The 20,587-nt window shown below is 37.0% G+C and overlaps 1 protein-coding gene across 1 annotated transcript in view; it reads right to left on the bottom strand.

Annotated features, from left to right (window-relative positions):
* Window positions 1-3,585, bottom strand: part of LOC138336519 (rho guanine nucleotide exchange factor 3-like) — a 31,315-nt gene extending 27,730 nt beyond the window's left edge. The window contains exon 1 of the mRNA XM_069286026.1: window positions 3,385-3,585. Within this exon, the coding sequence (XP_069142127.1) occupies window positions 3,385-3,585 (201 nt within the window). The remainder of the gene's footprint in view (window positions 1-3,384) is intronic.
* Window positions 3,586-20,587: the final 17,002 nt, after the last annotated feature.

Genomic DNA, 20,587 nt, shown 5'->3' with positions numbered 1-20,587 from the left:
TCATCAAGAGATCCCAGAGGGATCTTGGCGCCCACCAAAGAATGATCTATATCTGACAAAGGAAAGATGGATCTTTTCTCTACTTTTTAAACTTTTTCAAACATACTACGGTACATATAAAATTTGAGACAGATCACTTCAGTACCTTTTGAGAAATAGTGGTAACAAACTTCAACTATAAAAATCCAAGATGACTCCTTGGCGGCCATCTTGTTGATCAATCGGTCCCAAATCACAATATGCACAACTAGGGCCCTAGGGGAACCTACATGTGAAATTTGAGAAAGATCCATTCAATACTTTCTGAGAAATAGCGATAACAAACTTTGAATATAAAAATCCAAGATGGCTGCCTGGCAGCAATCTTGTTGACCGATCGGTCCCAAATCACAATGTGCACAACTAGGGCCCTAGGGGAACCTACATATGAATTTTGAGACAGGTCCCTTCAGTACTTTCTGAGAAATAGCGATAGCAATCTTTGAATAACAAAATTCAAGATGGCTGCCTGACGGCCATCTTGTTGACCAATCGGTCCCAAAATGCAATATGAACAACTAGCACTACTGCATAGAATGGCTATTAAATTGTCATGAAAATATCATAAATGTTCTTGCATTAAAACCTCATCAAAATTCCATGAAAAACATGCATGAATAAGAACATTAATTGTTTCTTAATCTTTTCACAAAAGATCATCTTTAATGCTATTCAAAATATCATATTAACGAAAAATAACTTAATGAGGTTTTAATTATTTGATTAATGATATTTTAAAATTAATTAAAAATTGATTAAAAAATTGTCAAGTTTTTAATTTTCTTTTCATTGTCGTCATCTGATCTGGTTTAACAATAATTAAAATCATTAAAATTTAATGAAATCAGTGCATGATTAAGAACATTAAAATGATTAATTGGTAATGATAAAACAAATTTAAATTTTAATAGCTATGTACGCCTTAATTAACTCCTTATTAAGCAATTGTTGTTGAAAATTAGCCCACACATCTCCTGACATGGTGAGCTAAAAATGCATATATTATATTCATATCATCTAATACTTGCAAATGTGACCGAGCAACTGCCCATTAATTTGGTATTTAGTGGGTGCATATTAATGATCAAATTCCATTATTTTTTATCAATATTTAATTGATTAATTGCCATCACTTTTGATTAGCATTGCAAAATAATGGTGCTCAATATCTAGTTTGAGGGTCATAACAACTGATAAACCTTGTACATGTCAATCAAATATCATTTTTCAGCATTATCCTTGGGCTTGAATATTCCTGGTGTCTTTCACATTAATGTCCTAAATTTCGTTAATGGCCTATAAATGGCAAGTTTAAAAGATGAACATGACCTTTATATTTACTTTCCTGTCTGTGATGGATTTTCATTATATAATTGGCGATTACATACTATCTTAGAAAGTTAACTAGTTTTTGCTGATGTTTACTGTTCTTAATAAACAAAATAATTGTTATTTGCCTACAAATAAAACTACTTGTTATACCAAAACTAATAACATAGTGAAACTAAGATTTCTAATATTTTTGTTTTGACAAAACACTTAAATTTTTAAACCAAACACAATGACTTTTTTGGTACACCTCAGAAATTATATTTGTGTGCCCTATTTCACGTTGATAAAGAATTGTAAACACATTTAAAATCTACTGAAAGTGTTCATCTGTACCTAAGATATTCAGGAATGAGATAATCTTTTCACCAGTTCTCAAAACTTACATTTTAAGAAGAATGAATATTCCCCTCCAACACTTCAACAGACACTGCTGCCATTTTGGATTTTGTCTATTTTGGCGGAAAAATTGAAGTCACATGACTTCTTATTTTGATTAATGGCCATTAAAAAATATTTAATGGTATCAAAATATATATTTCATGACACACATAAAGAAATAATGGCCAATAATTATATTAGATAGATTTTCATCCAAAACTAATGGTCATTAAATTTCATGCTACATTTTCATTGTCCTAAAGTTAGATATAAATTAGAAATTTTGATTAAATGTTATTGTTTTGCATTTATTAATGATAATTCCATTCATGGTTCATTATACTTACATCAAATATTTCAATTATCATCAACAAATCATTAATGACTAATTAAAATGCAAATTAATGATCGCTGAAATTCAATAGACTACAAGAAGTAAATGATCATTCAAAATGCTGAACTTCTTAAATCATAATTTTTATGGCCTTGAAAACTTATTTTAATGAGAAATTAGTTGTTCTTAATGAGCATTAAAATTAGGCAGTTTAATGATTTTTAATGAAATAAACTGCAGCTCATTAAATTAAGAAAAACATGAATTTAATGAGCAGTTTTAATGAAAAACGCCAATGATTCTAATGACAGTGTTAATTGGATTTTAAGTACATTTTAATTAAAGTTCTATGCAGTAGTGTAGGTCCTTAGGGGAACCTACATATGAAATTCCCTTCAGTACTATCTGAGAAATAGCGATAACAAACTTTAACTATCAAAATCCAAGATGGCGGCCTGGCGGCCATCTTGTTCACCGATTGGTCCAAAAATGCAATAAGCACAACAAGGGCCCTAGGAGAACCTACATATTAAATTTGAGAAAGATCCCTTCAGCACTTTTTGAGAAATAGGGATATCAAACCTTAACTATCAAAATCCAAGATGGCCATCTGGCGGCCATCTTGTTTTTCCTATCAGCCTCAAAATTTGTATGGCACAAATAGGGACCAAGGGTAACCTCCATGTGAAGTTTGAACAAAATTCCTTCAGTAGTTCTCAAGAAATATCGATAACAAACTTCAACTGCCCAAATCCAAGATGGCTGCCTGGCGACCATCTTGTTTTTCCGATCAGCCTCAAAATCTGTATGGCAAAACTAGGGACCAAGGGTACCCTCCATGTGAAGTTTGAACAAAATCCCTTCAGTAGTTCTCAAGAAATATCGATAACAAACTTCAACTGCCAAAATCAAAGATGGCTGCCTGGCGGCCATCTTGTTTTTCCGATCAGCCTCAAAATCTGTATGGCACAACTAGGGACCAAGGGTAACCTCCATGTGAAGTTTGAACAAAATCCCTTCAGTAGTTCTCAAGAAATATCGATAACAAGCATTGTTTACGGACGGACGACAGACGGAGGACGACGGACCACGGACGCAGGGCGATTTGAATAGCCCACCATCTGATGATGGTGGGCTAATAAAATGTGTTCCCAAATCAGGGATATTGAGTTATAGAACTCGGTTTGAGAATGCAATAATGCAGCAAATATGTGTAAACAGAATTTTGACACGTAATTTCAATGACATGCACCATAATTTTATAGCTAGAATTCAATAGCAATTTCTTTTGGATCTCTGACCTCCTGTTTCTTGATGTCCCGATGGCTGAGCTCAGCAGGAATATGACCTGAAGTTGTCATCATATCACTCCATGTCCGACTGAGACGTCGCTTTGCTGGGGACGGGGATGGGGCCTTGTAGGGTGTCAGACTCTGTTTGGATGAAGCTGGAGAAGATGGCACCTTGAAACTGATTGACCTCTGCAAAAAGTTACAATACATATAGAATGTTATATCATCTTGATTTTGTTATATATACTTTATGCACTGATCACTGTCCGATAGATATATGAAAGAGATAGATAAAAATAGCATTGCTTAATTTTCTTAATCTTCATTAAGCATGATTATTTGTTCTTGTCATTAATGAAGAAATTATTGTGCATTCAAAATTTTTATCTTCATGAAAGAGGGTTTTGGAATATTTGACTCTCGGCATAACCTTGAAAGTAGGTCAAGGTCATTAATTTCCACAACATTGATAGCCCTTTATCTCAGCATGCTACTGACTAAAATATGAATGACCCTGGACCTTAACATTTTAGCTTAATTGACCCCTGTGACCTTGAAAGAAGGTCAAGGTCATTCATTTTTATAACTATGGTAACCCTTCATCCCAGCATGCCACCAGCAAAATATGAGTATCCTGTACTTTTGGGTTAGTTAACAAAAATTGTTCAAAGAATTTATCCTATTTGACCCCTGTGACCATGAAAGAAGTTCATTAATTTTCACAACTTTTGTAGCCCTTCATCCCAGCATGCTACAGGCCAAATATGAGTACCCTGGACCTTTTGGTTAGTTAGAAGAAGTCGTTCAAAGATTTTAGCCTATTTGACCCCCGGTGACCTTGAAAGTAGGTCAAGGTCATTTATTTTCACAACTTTTGTAGCCCTTTATCCCAGCATGCCACAGGCCAAATATGAGTACCCTGGACCTTTTGGTTAGTTAGAAGAAGTTGTTCAAAGATTTTAGACTATTTGACCCCCGGTGACCTTGACAGTACGTCAAGGTCATTTATTTTCACAACTTTGTAGCCCTTCATCCCAGCATGCTACAGGCCAAATATGAGTACCCTGGACCTTTTGGTTAGTTAGAAGAAGTTGTTCAAAGATTTTAGCCTATTTGACCCCCGGTGACCTTGACAGTACGTCAAGGTCATTTATTTTCACAACTTTGGTAGCCCTTCATCCCAGCATGCTACAGGCCAAATATGAGTACCCTGGACCTTTTGGTTAGTTAGAAGAAGTCGTTCAAAGATTTTAGCCTATTTGACCCGTGTGACCTTGACAGTACGTCAAGGTCATTGATTTTCACAACTTTTGTAGCCCTTTATCCCAGCATGTCACAGGCCAAATATGAGTACCCTGTACCTTTGGGTTAGTTAGAAGAAGTCGTTCAAAGATTTTAGCCTATTTGACCCCTGGTGACCTTGACAGTATGTCAAGGTCATTAATTTTCACAACTTTTGTAGCCCTTCATCTGAGTATAATACAGGCCAAATATGAGTACCCTGGACCTTTTGGTTAGTTAGAAGAAGTTATTAAAAGATTTTAGCCTATTTGACCCCTGTGACCTTGAAAGTAGGTCAAGGTCATTTATTTTCACAACTTTGATAGCCCTTCATCCCAGTATGCTGCAGGCCAAATATGAGTACTATGGGCCTTACAGTTATTGAGAAGAGGTTGTTTGAATGAAAAGTTTATGCACGGCGCACAGCGGACGACGACGGATGGTGCATGATGACTTTAGGTCATCCTGACCCTTCGGGTCAGATGACCTAAAAAGCCAAATTGACCCCTTTTGACCCCGCCCCTCAAGCCCCCGGGGGGTCAGCCCTATCATTTGCACAATTTTGAATCCCCACCCTATAAGGATGCTACCATTGCATTATGGGTGCTATACCATACTTAGTTTCAGAAAAGAAGTCATTTATGTGGAAATAGCCAAATTGGCCCTTTTGACCCCGCCCCTCAGGCCCCCAGGAGGTCAGCCCCATCATTTGTACAATTTTGAATCCCCATCCTATAAGAATAATACCATTGCCTTATGGGTGCTATCCCATGCTTGGTTTCAAAGAAGAAGTCGTTTATATGGAAAAAGCCAAATTGACCCCTTTTGACCCCGCCCCTCAGGCCCCCCGGGGGTCAGCCCCAACATATGTACAATTTTGAATCCCCACCCTATAACGATACTACCATTGCATTATGAGTGCTTTCTCTTGCTTAGTTTCAGAGAAGAAGTTGTTTTATGGAAATAGCCAAATTGACCCCATTTGACCCCGCCCCTCAGGCCCCCGTGGGGTCAGCCCTATCATTTGCACAAATTTGAATCCCCACCCTATAAGGATGCTACCATTGCATAATGGGTGCTATACCATACTTAGTTTCAGAAAAGAAGTCGTTTATGTGGAAATAGCCAAAATGGCCCTTTTGACCCCGCCCCTCAGGCCCCCAGGAGGTCAGCCCCATCATTTGTACAATTTTGAATCCCCACCCTATAAGAATAATACCATTGCATTATGGGTGCTATCCCATGCTTGGTTTCAAAGAAGAAGTCGTTTATATGGAAAAAGCCAAATTGACCCCTTTTGACCCCGCCCCTCAGGCCCCCCGGGGGTCAGCCCCATCATATGTACAATTTTGAATCCCCACCCTATAACGATACTACCATTGCATTATGAGTGCTTTCTCTTGCTTAGTTTCAGAGAAGAAGTTGTTTTATGGAAATAGCCAAATTGACCCCATTTGACCCCGCCCCTCAGGCCCCCGGGGGGTCAGCCCTATCATTTGTACAATTTTGAATCCCCACCCTATAAGGATGCTACCATTGCATTATGGGTGCTATCCCATGCTTGGTTTCAGAGAAGAAGTCGTTTATATGGAAAAAGCCAAATTGACCCCTTTTGGCCCCGCCCCTCAGGCCCCAGGGGGATCAGCCCCATCATTTGTACAATTTTCAGTTAGTAGCCCATAAGGATGCTACCAATCAAATTTTGTTGAAATCCAACCAGCGGTTATGGAGAAGAAGTCGATTGTTGACGGACGACGGACGCCGCGGTATCCCATAAGCTCACCTCGGTCCTTCGGATCAGGTGAGCTAAAAATTCATACTTTAAATAAACCAGTAAACAAAGAATTTTTTTTGTTTATTTTTTCACAGATAAAGATACATTTTGACTACTACTTTAACGGGTTTAAAAATATTTTATTAATAAGTAAATGCTTCTGTTGAGATGAAAATTAGGTACATACATAATTGTAATGAATTTAAAACTTATTTAATTAAGCCCTAATTAATGCAGTATTTTTTCCAATATTCCATTGTAATAAAGTACACATATTGTGTCGTGATCTTTTGGTAACCTGTATATTAACACCTTCCCGTTCGCATCGGTACATTTGTACCGATATGACTTTGATAACGTCATCTACCAAGTTCGAAGGCGTCACATTAACCTTTATATTCCTCGTAGAAACGAAATATTTATATCAACGGAATCAGTGATTTCTCTATTTTATGTTCATATAAATTTCACAAGTTGGTTTGCTAGAATGAATTAGTGCGCTGTAAGTTTCCGTCAAAAAAACGTCCGTTAAAAAGTGCCGAAAATGTCGTTAAATTTGCCAGCGTTATTCGTGAATAAACCGCTCGGAAAGTAAATATGAAATATTGCAGTGTTGAAATGACATATATCACTGAAAAGCTTAGATTGCAAGCAAGAAAAAGATGTTATTCATATGTCTTTATTTTATTATTTTAAAGAAAATTTTCTCAAATGAAAAACATATGCAATGTTTTTCATCAAAAATTAACGTTTTTATGTATTCAGAGCTGGAATATATATATCAGTTAAGATTATAACTTCATGAAAATACAGTGTGTTAATGCCACAGATAAATTCTTTTACAAATCAGCTTTAGATTTAGAATTGGTTTTCTTGAAACGAAATTATCGCGATTTTACTTTACCCTACTCAAACGAAAATTCGCGACGTTACTTACAAATGTGTAACATTATGACGTTACGTTTCATTTACGTTTATCGTAACGTTATGATCATGATCCTGGAGAAGCACATTGGATGATTGTTTATCTAAATCAAATAGATAGATATATATCATGCTGCTGAAGATTACAGATATAGAATTTAACGAAACTACTCAAAATACACTATGCAATCAGAAAATATCATCGCATTCATATTATGGGATGCTAAATGTGAGATTACGGTAATTCTGACCTCGGACGGTCAACGTTGCGGCCTCGGAAACTCCTTTTTGATGGAATTATAGGTAATTATTACCACTGAAAAAAATCCTTAAGCTAAAGCGTCTGTGAAGTACTTCAAATTTTGTACATATATAGAAACAAGAGGCCCAGAGGGCCTGTATCGCTCACCTGGTTTGTAATGCCAAGTAATGTTCTGAATACAGGTTCATTGTTTCTTTTCTGAAGGAATTTTAATATTAACCTCTAAATCCCCTATTGGGCCCCACCCCTCCCGCCCCCAGGGGGTCAGAGCCAAAATTTATACAAGTTCTGTTCCCCTTCTTCCAAGGATGTTTATGGCCAAATTTGGTCACAATCCAAACAAAACTCTAGGACAAGAAGTGATTTATAGGATTTACCTCTATTTCCCCTATTGGGCCCCACCCGTCCTGCCCTCGGGGGGGCCAGAGTCAAAATTTATACAAGTTCTGTTCCCCTTCCCCCAAGGATGTTTGTGGCCAAATTTGGTTACAATCCATGCAGAACTCTATGACTAGTAGCGATTTAAAGGATTTACCTCTATTTCCCCTATTGGGCCCCACCCCTCCTGCCCCCGGGGGGTCAGAGCCAAAATTTATACAAGTTCTGTTCCCCTTCCCCAAAGGATGTTTGTGGCCAAATTTGGTTAAATTCCATTCAGAACTCTATGACAAGTAGTGATTTAAAGGATTTACCTCTATTTCCCCTATTGGGCCCCGCCCCTCCAGCCCCTGGGGGATCAGAGCCAAAATTTATACAAGTTCTGTTCCCCTTCCCCCAAGGATGTTTGTGGCCAAATTTGGTTACAATTCATGTAGAGCTCTAGGACAAGTAGAGATTTAAAGGATTTACCTCTATTTCCCCTATTGGGCTCCGCCCCTCCTGCCCCCGGGGGGTCAGAGCCAAAATTTATACAAGTTCTGTTCCCCTTCCCCCAAGGATGTTTGTGGCCAAATTTGGTTACATTCCATTCAGAACTCTATGACTAGTAGCGATTTAAAGGATTTACCTCTATTTCCCCTATTGGGCCCCGCCCCTCCTGCCCCCGGGGGGTCAGAGTCAAAATTTATACAAGTTCTGTTCCCCTTCCCCCAAGGATGTTTGTTGCTAATTTTGGTTACAATCAATGCAGAACTCTAGGACAAGTAGCGATTTAAAGGATTTACCTCTATTACCCCTATTGGGCCCCGCCCCTCCTGCCCCTGGGGGACCAGAGCCAAAATTTATACAAGTTCTGTTCCCCCTCCCCCAAGGATGTTTGTGGCCAAATTTGGTTACAATCCATGCAGAACTCTATGACTAGTAGCGATTTAAAGGAAATGTTGACGGACGGACGGACGGACGGACGGACGACGGACGCCGCGCCATGACATAAGCTCACCGGCCCTTCGGGCCAGGTGAGCTAACAGTTTGAACTTTTCCTATCCTAATTCCTACATAAAGACAATTTGAACTTTTCCTATCCTAATTCCTACATAAAGACAATTTGAGCTTTTCCTATCCTAATTCCTACATAAAGACAGTTTGAGCTTATACTACCTTTAATCGTACATAAAGGCAGTTAATCATGTCTTCCCAAAAATTTACATAACAATAGTTTGAGCTTTAATTTTCCTTGTTTGTTTTATCTTATCCAACAGAGACAGGTGTTATACCCAATTCTACATTACAGCATCTGAACTGTACACTCTCTATGGCTTGACTTTACACACACTTCAGGAGTCGATGGATCAGACAGTATAATGTTATTGGATCAGAGAAATGTTCCTGGAGCCATCTACAGGCCAATACTATAAATCGAGGGGTGTGCAAGCTGGGTCACAGTGACCCTACTTATCTTGGTAGAATGGGGCCAAGGTGGAAAAAAAAGCAAGCCAAAGGAGAAAATTAGTAAGCAAGCCAAAGGAGAAAATTAGTAAGCAAGCCAAAGGAGAAAATTAGTAACAAAATATTGAACATTCTATCCAATTTTGTATCACTTCTCCGAGATAACAATGTCTGAAAGAAATGATTTTCCTGTTTATTTTCATCCTGGGAAATAACAGGCATAATCTTTATAATAAAGGAATTTATTATATCCCCATTTAGCATTCAATTCTACTATAACTTCAGTCCTGAGAAGATTTTAAAATCTTCAGTAAAATTTCAGCATTTTGACCCTATTTAATGCTAGCAATGATATATATCTACTTGATCATTTTGTTTCAGATCTTTGGAAATACTTAAGTTTCATTGAGATTGATTTGGAGAAATAAAAAAATGTGAATTATTTGTGAACACATGAAGTAGAATGGAAAATGGATAGGGGACTAATGACAATAACTATAGGTCAGTGGAGACTTTGTTTTAGACATAACAAATAAGATTGTGTATATTATATCATATATTTTAGGACTAACATTATATACTTATTAAACAAGAGGCCCAGAGGGCCTGTATCGCTCACCTGGTTTGTAATGCCTAGTAATATTCTGGATACAGGTTCATTGTTTATTTTCTGAAGAAATTTGAATATTTACCTCTAATTCCCCTATTGGGCCCCACCATTCCTGCCCCCTGGGGGTCAGAGCCAAAATTTATACAAGCTCTGTTCCCCTTCCCCCAAGGATGTTTGTGGCCAAATTTGGTTATAATCCATGCAGAACTCTATGACTAGTAGCGATTTATAGGATTTACCTTTATTTCCCCTATTGGGCCCCGCCCCTCCTGCCCCCAGGGGGTCAGAGCCAAAATTTATACAAGTTCTGTTCCCCTTCTCCCAAGGATGTTTGTGGCCAAATTTGGTCACAATCCATGCAGAACTCTAGGACAAGTAGCGATTTATAGGATTTACCTTTATTTCCCCTATTGGGCCCCGCCCCTCCTGCCCCCGGGGGCTCAGAGCCAAAATTTATACAAGTTCTGTTCCCCTTCCCCCAAGGATGCTTGTGGCCAAATTTGGTTACAATCCATGCAGAACTCTATGACAAGTAGCGATTTATAGGATTTACCTTTATTTCCCCTATTGGGCCCCGCCCCTCCTGCCCCCAGGGGCTCAGAGCCAAAATTTATACAAGTTCTGTTCCCCTTCCCCCAAGGATGTTTGTGGCTAAATTTGGTTACAATCCATGCAGAACTCTAGGACAAGTAGCGATTTATAGGATTTACCTTTATTTCCCCTATTGGGCCCCGCCCCTCCTGCCCCCGGGGGGTCAGAGCCAAAATTTATACAAGTTCTGTTCCCCTTCTCCAAAGGATGTTTGTGGCCAAATTTGGTCACAATCCATGCAGAACTCTAGGACAAGTAGCGATTTATAGGATTTACCTTTATTTCCCCTATTGGGCCCCGCCCCTCCTGCCTCCGGGGGCTCAGAGCCAAAATTTATACAAGTTCTGTTCCCCTTCCCCCAAGGATGCTTGTGGCCAAATTTGGTTACAATCCATGCAGAACTCTATGACTAGTAGCGATTTATAGGATTTACCTTTATTTCCCCTATTGGGCCCCGCCCCTCCTGCCCCCAGGGGCTCAGAGCCAAAATTTATACAAGTTCTGTTCCCCTTCCCCCAAGGATGTTTGTGGCCAAATTTGGTTCACAACAAGAGGCCCAGAGGGCCTGTATCGCTCACCTGGTTTGTAATGCCTAGTAATATTCTGGATACAGGTTCATTGTTTATTTTCAATCCATGCAGAACTCTATGACTAGTAGCGATTTAAATTTGGTGATACACAATCCATGCAGAACTCTAGGACAAGTAGCGATTTATAGGATTTACCTTTATTTCCCCTATTGGGCCCCGCCCCTCCTGCCCCCGGGGGCTCAGAGCCAAAATTTATACAAGTTCTGTTCCCCTTCCCCCAAGGATGCTTGTGGCCAAATTTGGTTACAATCCATGCAGAACTCTATGACAAGTAGCGATTTATAGGATTTACCTTTATTTCCCCTATTGGGCCCCGCCCCTCCTGCCCCCAGGGGCTCAGAGCCAAAATTTATACAAGTTCTGTTCCCCTTCCCCCAAGGATGTTTGTGGCTAAATTTGGTTACAATCCATGCAGAACTCTAGGACAAGTAGCGATTTATAGGATTTACCTTTATTTTCCCTATTGGGCCCCGCCCCTCCTGCCCCCCGGGGGGTCAGAGCCAAAATTTATACAAGTTCTGTTCCCCTTCTCCAAAGGATGTTTGTGGCCAAATTTGGTCACAATCCATGCAGAACTCTAGGACAAGTAGCGATTTATAGGATTTACCTTTATTTCCCCTATTGGGCCCCGCCCCTCCTGCCTCCGGGGGCTCAGAGCCAAAATTTATACAAGTTCTGTTCCCCTTCCCCCAAGGATGCTTGTGGCCAAATTTGGTTACAATCCATGCAGAACTCTATGACTAGTAGCGATTTATAGGATTTACCTTTATTTCCCCTATTGGGCCCCGCCCCTCCTGCCCCCAGGGGCTCAGAGCCAAAATTTATACAAGTTCTGTTCCCCTTCCCCCAAGGATGTTTGTGGCCAAATTTGGTCACAATCCATGCAGAACTCTATGACTAGTAGCGATTTAAAGGAAATGTTGACGGACAGACAGACGGACGGACGGACGGACGGACGACGGACGACGGACGCCGCGCCATGGCATAAGCTCACCGGCCCTTCGGGCCAGGTGAGCTAAAAATCAATCTATAGTATTGTCCTAGAGCGTCCATAGAAACGATGCATAATAAACTCATCAATTTTTGAAGCATTAATTAATGTTAGGTTTAGACGTCGTTGAAACCAGTTCAATCATCAAATATTTTATGTAACGGATAGATTTCATCTTGTTTACTTAAATGTGTGAAATAGCGGGACTAGTAGCAGGTACATGTGCAGCACACGTAGGTAATACATGTACAGTAAAGCATCTGTGAAAGTACTTCAAAATTTGTACATGTATAGAAAAAATCAATCTAGAGTATTGTCCCTTGAGCGTCCATAGAAACGATGCATAATAAACTCTCATCAATTTTTGAAGCGTTAGCAATTAATGTTAGGTTTAGACGTCGTTGAAACCAGTTCAATCATCAAACATTTTATGAAACGGATAGATTTCAACTTGTTTACTTAAATATGTGAAATAGCGGTACTAGTAGCAGGTACATGTGCAGCACACGTAGGTAATACGTGTACATGTACGTAGTTGTGACGGGTTAGTCGTGATAGCCATAGTTCTATTGTACGTACGTGTACATGTACATGTAGACCTCGTGCACAAATTAACAGGGGCTCTGGATCCGTTTTGAAATAGACTTAGGATAGGATGAATATAGAACTATTCGTAATAGATTGACATACGAACTATTTGTAATACACGTTTTGGTCGGTAAAATCAAATCGCCTTTTTTGTGAGTGACGACCGGTGCATTATAATTATGTGTATATACATTGTTCATATGCATATACATTATAATGCTCTCTTAATCTGTTTGCTTTAAAAATGTTGACTCTAGTATCAGAATCAGTATCAAAAAAATGTAGTTATATAGATTATATATACTAGTAGTCTTGTGCACAGGGACCTGGCACGAAAATGTTTAACCAACTGTACATACATATTATAGTATCTATAATATATATATGTATACTGTTGGTTAAAATGTTCTTGTCAGGTCCCTGTGGTCTTGTGGTTCATATGTAAAATATAGATTATATACTAGAAGTCTTGTGGTTCATAACTCCATAAACATATAATTAAGTCATACTGATTACAAGTCAGATCTGTCAATCACTATTTTACACAACCAAATGAAAACTGAAGGGATGTCGGAGAAAGAGATATCATGGATGACTCTGCTACATAGTTTTTTTTAAAAAGAAAACAGATTACAAATCATTTTTGTAATAACAGCCTGTAATGAAATATATAAAGAGTTTGGTTTATATTTATAGATATCATTTACAACAATGCTTCTCACAATTGATCGACAACATCCATATGAAAACGGTAAACAGTAAATAAAACGATTTAATGTTTAATGTGTACATGTAATTATTAATCGTTACACAGCTCTAAGGAACTGGCCAAAGGGCAGCGGCTATTTTCTAAAACATACGGTTTTCTCTTGGATCTAGATGGGTACAACACTTGATTGATATTAATTCGTAAATGTAGTGATTTGAATTAAATTTGAGTCAAATTCATACATGTACAGAAAATCAGAACCTGACCTAGTTGCTTATCATATATATATCATGGCATAAAAAAGAATTTTTTCCCTCTTAATCTATAACACAAGAGTATTTTTTTCCCCATTTGCTCCGGCTTTCTATTATGCTGAGCTTCGGCTCATCTGTTTGAAATATATATATTATTTATATAGCACAATTGAATTGGTAGAGCATCAGGATAGTGTTTTGGAGTGTCTCGGAATCTAAAAAGGGGAATATAAAAAACCCCGGTTAGTGTGTTGAATCTTTGGTGGCGATGAGTGAAAAGGAAGGGGATAATACTAATGTAACGGTTCTGGGTCGGATCGATAGCCGACAACCAAGCAGCTCAATTAGTAGAGCATCCGGGAAGAGTTTGGATGGTCCCGGGTTTGAAACGGTTCTGGTCGTGCATTATCTCGCTCTTACCACAATAATAAGAAACCTGTCGGTCACAAAGATGTCAACTAACGATATACATATGTAGGTACTGGTTATCAGAATGTCGGTACTGTTTAATCACATCCTTTCCTACAAAGAAACAAGAGATCCTAGAGGGATCTTGCCGCCCACAAAAAATGGTCTATGTCTGACATATGGCAGAGGGATCTTTTTCGCTGCTTTTCGATATCAAAATCCAAGATGGCGGCCGTCGGCCATCTTGTTGACCGTTCGGTCCCAAAATGCAATATGCACAGCTAGGGCCCTAGGGAAACCTACATATGAAATTTGAAAGAAGATCCCTTAGATCTTTCTGAGAAATAGCGGTAACAAGAATTGTTAACAGACGGACGGAAGGAAGGACAGGCGGACCACGTACGAAAGGCGATTTCAATATCATCAGATGGTGGGCTAAAAAAAAACCCAGTAAATACCGTCATTCCTGGATCCACTCTAGTAGCATGGATGAATTAAGCATACATACTATTCAGCAAGACAATGCTTATTTTATGATATATGTTGAAGTGTATAATCATGCAAACATATACATAACAATTGGTCGTAACCATAGATCTCCAACGTTCCCACGGGATTAAAATGTTCTTACAACAAAACTTTATTGCTTCTGCTTCTCAATTAATACCAAAAGTAATCTCCCGTTTTAATATATACATGCACATACTATATACATTTTATGTCAATTTGTAAAAATAAACATGTCATCTCTGTAATATGAATGGAAACAAAGTCTTACGACGAAGATGTTGCACCATCTTTCATGTTCCAAGTTCATGACAAATTGGGAGTAAATGCAAACGTTTCTTCCAAAACAATGAGTAGTGTGCAAGAATATGAATTACCTCCCTTGTGTCTTGCCAATGTACATATATAATAATTATATTAATATTATGTACATGTATTTTAATCTTTATACTACTTTGATTTTTCAATTACCGTAGGTAACTCATATCTTTATCAATTCAAGGTTTTACTATCTTATGTGTAACTACTTACTTAATCAATACATGATTTTGCTGCCAATATTGTCATTTTAGCTGATATTTTCTTCAAAGGTCACACCGATAATCTCTTTGCCAAAACTTTGTTGATCGTAATTAATGGGCTATCTCATAGGATTATCTTCAGAATTATCTGTAGTTTACATTGAATCTTCAAATTTACAGTTTGTGTTGTTGTTCCGCCCGGCAAATTATCCAGAAAAGCAAAATGGTGATTTTTTTTTTTCAATACAAAGGTGATTTTGGTGATCTTTGACCTTTGACCTTTACTACCATAAAGGTCAAAGGTGAAAAACTATATTTAGGAAAATGAAATTCAGGTGATATACTAATCAATGATGCATAACACTTTATGGTTTCTATGCACCCAACGTTTGGAATATAAGATATACAAAAAAGTGCTAATCTCACTTATTTAGCAGATCAAAAAACACCCGAACAGGAAGGTGTTAAAGACACCTGTCTAATTAGACATATTTTTCTGTCCCTTGAGGTGTACGTCTCGTTTACAATGGTTTGACTGTACATCTTATTTACATATGACGGTAAATAGTGGTTCTCTTAATCTGACTGACTTGTATATTATATAACTGACCTGCCACTTCCTCTACTCCTCTGGCCACCACCTGTCCTTTGGGCTCATGTTAATTCTGTTGGACATTGGTACAGCTCCCGCTCTCTGATGCCCCTATTAACTGTATGCTCATCTGTCGACCTACAAAAATCTCTCATTGTTAAATACAAAATCTAAAAGGATTTGTGCAGTCAAAAATGATAATTTCAGTTTATGCTGGAAGTGGCTTTATTAGACCATGTAGAAACCTCTCCGTTGCCGCGCGCGACCGGAATAACCTGTAAACCGCCGATATCGAGGTCAAATTTTCTGACCACCCGATTATGCATATTTTCTAGCTCTAAAACCGTGTGATGTATTATTAGTCCGTGGCTTAAAGCTGTACTACAAAACTGATGTGCTATCACTTACATCGACGGTCACAGGAAAAGCCGATCAAAGATTTTTTTATGATTACTTTTGAGTGAAGTTAATCGTACAATAACTTTGGCTCGGATATTTATAACTAAAAGCGTGAAAATTCGATGTTCCAAATACTCTTATTTATGCTCTAATAGCAGGTATCTTCGTGTAATAATGAAGGAAAATCCACACAGAAATAAAAGTTTCAGATTTTTTTTTCGAGGAGTTCAGCAACGAATAGGCTTTATTTAGATAATATTTTCCTGTAGTCTATATCTTTGATACATTGAGAATTGCAAAGTTTGTGACTGTAAAATGAAATTTTACGCAACAATTTAAGAAATTCTTGATTAAAGCATCAAGGATATGATGCTTGACATATGTACACACCGATGATTGATCATTACAAACATTGTGTTGTGTGTTGCTAACCGAATAAATCGAAATACATTTATTTCAATGACCGTAAAACGTTTCAACAAGTGGTAGAAAGAATTTACTTTTGATATTATAAAAGATCAAATAATTGAGATATTAAGCAAAACAAACTATTTTTTCAGACCGTGCGGTCGCTTTCAATTTTTAATCGATGTACGAGTAGAATCACCGATATTATAGATATATAATTAGCCATGCCTTTGGTTTAATGTTTATGTTATACCTTGACCAGGATGTTGTTTACCTGTACACAACGCCATTCATCGAACTCACCGGTAATTATTCTGGCCGCGGGGAATTTGCTATTCGGTGACAGGGGTGTACAATTCTGAAAATTTTGCACTAGCCCAAGGGCTAGTAGCATCAATTTTTCACTAGCCCTGATCAGAAGTCTACTAGCCCTATTTTTTGTTTGTTTTTATATGTTCATTTTACTCGATCTGGATTTTTTACAAACCTGTACAGAACAAGTACATGTCTAACAGTGTGTTAAATACCATTCCGCTAATAAAGATATTGCACCGATTGTTCACAGGTACCAGGTATTCATTTAGTAAAAAAATTCTTGAGTCAATATTGATAATGCAACAATGCCATCGCATGCAAAATACTTTAGATTTGAAATTATGGTTCTTATTTCACTCAGATATTTCCTTTAAAACTATCATTATATATATATAGAAAGATAACATAATCAGTATATCTATTAAAGTTTAACTTTGATATTAAAAGCTTAGCAGGAAAATGTAAAGTGAACAATCAGTATTTATTATCTGCTGTTTTCATTTTATGGGTATGATGAATTTAGTACATAGTACTGTTCATGAAAATTCTGTAAAAAATCTTTAATTGAAATTACTGTTTTACTGAACACTTACTTATTTTCCCTAATTTTATGAGCATTGGAAAAGTTTTTTTTATCTAGTAACATTTGCATGATATATTCGTATTTGAATGTCAATTTGTTATTGAATTTCATATAGATTTATTTTAAGAACTACACAAAATCAATTTTACAATTTACTATAAAATATTTTGTAAATGATTATTAATTAGCACTGCTGATTTTCATTTACAAGTTTTCAATATATCATAAAAATATGCGAAAGATAAGATGAAAAATATGCAAAAATATTGTACCTATAATTATGAAACCTCTATTAAAGTTATTTTGAAAAACATTCAGTGGGTTTATTTGTGTCAGCTGTGTTAACTAAGCATACCTATGTATCTGCAAGTGGCATGAACAACATTTTAACCGTGTATTTTAATTACTTCAAAATGATCCGCTATCCATCGCACAGCAGTAGTTCTTTCTGAATCCAACCCCCATATACTCAAATTTATAACACTAAAATGATAATGATGCTAGGTAATAAAAATGTCACTTCATAATTGATTCTTGTCTAGAGTCAAGAAATCTAGATTTTCCCGTTCCCTGTCTGTCAGCAACCTATAGGCAAACACATGGCCATCTGGGTCACTCAAGCTCTTAACTTTCATCAATTACATAACAAAACGTTTGAAGCATCTAGATGAAGAAGGTTATTTACGTTTGGGAACACCTGTGGTATGCAACGATATCGCTTGCTTCAGTTTTGACGACACATTTACTGCTAGTCGAATTCTGAACGGCAATAAAAGGCTAAACTGCTGATTTACAACTGAAATTTCAATGTGAATATAGATTTTAACAGAAATTTTCACTAGCCCACGGGCTAGTAATGATCGTGAAGCCACTAGCCCTGACCTGAAAATCACTAGCCCCGGACGTCGGTGCTAGTTGGAATTGTACACCCCCTGCGGTGAACTATATTGGGTATTTGCTATTGTCTTACTGTCAATCAGGTTAGGACATCTGTTAATTGGATTGTGATTTGAATTATGGAAACCCCGTACATCTATGCTCTAGGTTTTTTTATTGTCACCTCCATTTTTCAAAATGAAGATGAAAAAAGCAAATGGAAGTAAAATATACCTGATCATACCTAGGAATATATATTACATACACATATATATTAGGGCTGCCGCGGTTCACCGGTATATTGGGGTATTGCAATGCACCACCAAAAAAATATTGTGACCACGATACAGGTCTACCTGTACCTGGTTTTTTACGATATATTTTCTTAGTATCACAATTTCATTAATTTGATATAATTAAAACAAACGTCTGTCATTTAAAAAACAAAACCAGCAAGGTTGTATTTGTTTTCGCTTTCCCCCCCGATAATATTTAAGCCATAAAGCCCTGGCGGGTATCCCGTTCGGTTTTCATTTCGATTCAGATGTTCGGTCCAAATGTTGTCGTAAACATAACGTTGTATAATGTTCAAATGATTCAAACATTTGCATGACGTTGAAATATTAAACAATTGGGACATTAGGCTAGTTTCTCTGTAATATATTATCAAGTGATTCGCTCCAATCAATCAAACAATACGGAAGATATCCTAATTCTCTAAACACATTTAAGGGCCCGGTGAATACATGGCTGCAGGGATTTTTGCCCAGCTTTGTCAACAAGGGGAGGATGCCTTCATCGTCCGGCGCCCCATTTTCGATTTTCCTAACACGTGTCCAAAAAACAACTCTTTTTGCAAGGCAGGTCATTACCCTATGAAAAGTTTAATCACGATCGTATGCTTATTATGCACTGTAGGGACAATTGTCCGTTTCAAAATTACAACGTGATAAATTGTTTCATCAGTTAGGTTCAAAAAGTGTTAATTATTGTGCTGACACAATCATGTTTTAGTAGTGAGAGCATACGCTTTCATTTTTGTGTGTTGATGGTTGTATGAATTTGAAGGGGGTCCAGCCACGTAGCTTTTAAAGAATTGCATTATAGGATATCGATCGTCTGTTAACATTACCTAAACACAAACATTCCGGCCACATCTCTGCACGAGTACATCACTAAGGTAAACTCACCAGAGTGCGTTTTCCACCACCGACAAAAGCACAACTCGTATTTTTTTTAAAACAAGAAACACATTTGAACATTTTTTGTTACTCAAACAACATGGTTTCAAATTCGATGTAAACACTACATTAACATAGCACTGTATGTTGTTATAATGTAAAAGGGTGTTTTTATTATGGAATATATACAAAATAGACAACAACACATATGTTAAGGTCATACATATTGCAATAAATATCACAATACAGTTGTTGTGTATCGCAATATAATCGTGGTACGCTAAGCCGTCTTATCGCGGACAGCCCTAATATATATATATGTCGTACAAAGTTCAAAACAATAATTGGAAACGTGACTTATTCAGAAGGCAAAGAATGGTTCTTTTAAGCATACTATTTCCAACTAAAGGTTTCATCCCTTAAAAAATATAGCCAGTCTAGAACTGAGAAAATTCCGGGAATCGTGGCAATATCTTATTTTTATTTTTGAATTTCTTTTTATAGTATTTTGTCTTTATATTTTTTTTTTTTTAGCAATCTTCCGTAAGTGTCTAAGTATTAGTCAAACATATTCTAAGCATGTAAGTTTTCATACCGTTCGAATATAAATGGTACAATTTAGTCAGACAAGAAGGGTTACAATTAACATTATCACACTAAATGTTTATCGAATTTAAATATCAGTTTAGTATATTTTTAAAAAGGTACCACATATATATTAATAAATTCATTTTTTATTATACCCTCGTTTATAGTTTTATATTTTTTCCTTGTGATAAATGTGGTATTTATCACACATTAATCCGTTTACAATTACTTTATACAATCATTGTTACTTGAAAGGTTTTCGAAAATTAGCAATATAATCATTTAAACACATTTCTATTTTCATTTGGATTATACAGTATATATTAAATTGATATAAATCAACTATTTTCGATATATATACCACAATGATATTACATAAATTTTAAATTAGTTTTTAATTTTGAATAATGAATATAAATCTACACTAAATGTATTT

Source organism: Argopecten irradians, chromosome 12 (genome assembly GCF_041381155.1).
Source record: "Argopecten irradians isolate NY chromosome 12, Ai_NY, whole genome shotgun sequence".
Classification (NCBI taxonomy): domain Eukaryota; kingdom Metazoa; phylum Mollusca; class Bivalvia; order Pectinida; family Pectinidae; genus Argopecten; species Argopecten irradians.
Note: the sequence above shows the minus strand (reverse complement) of the source record. Positions and strands in the feature narration are given on the sequence as shown.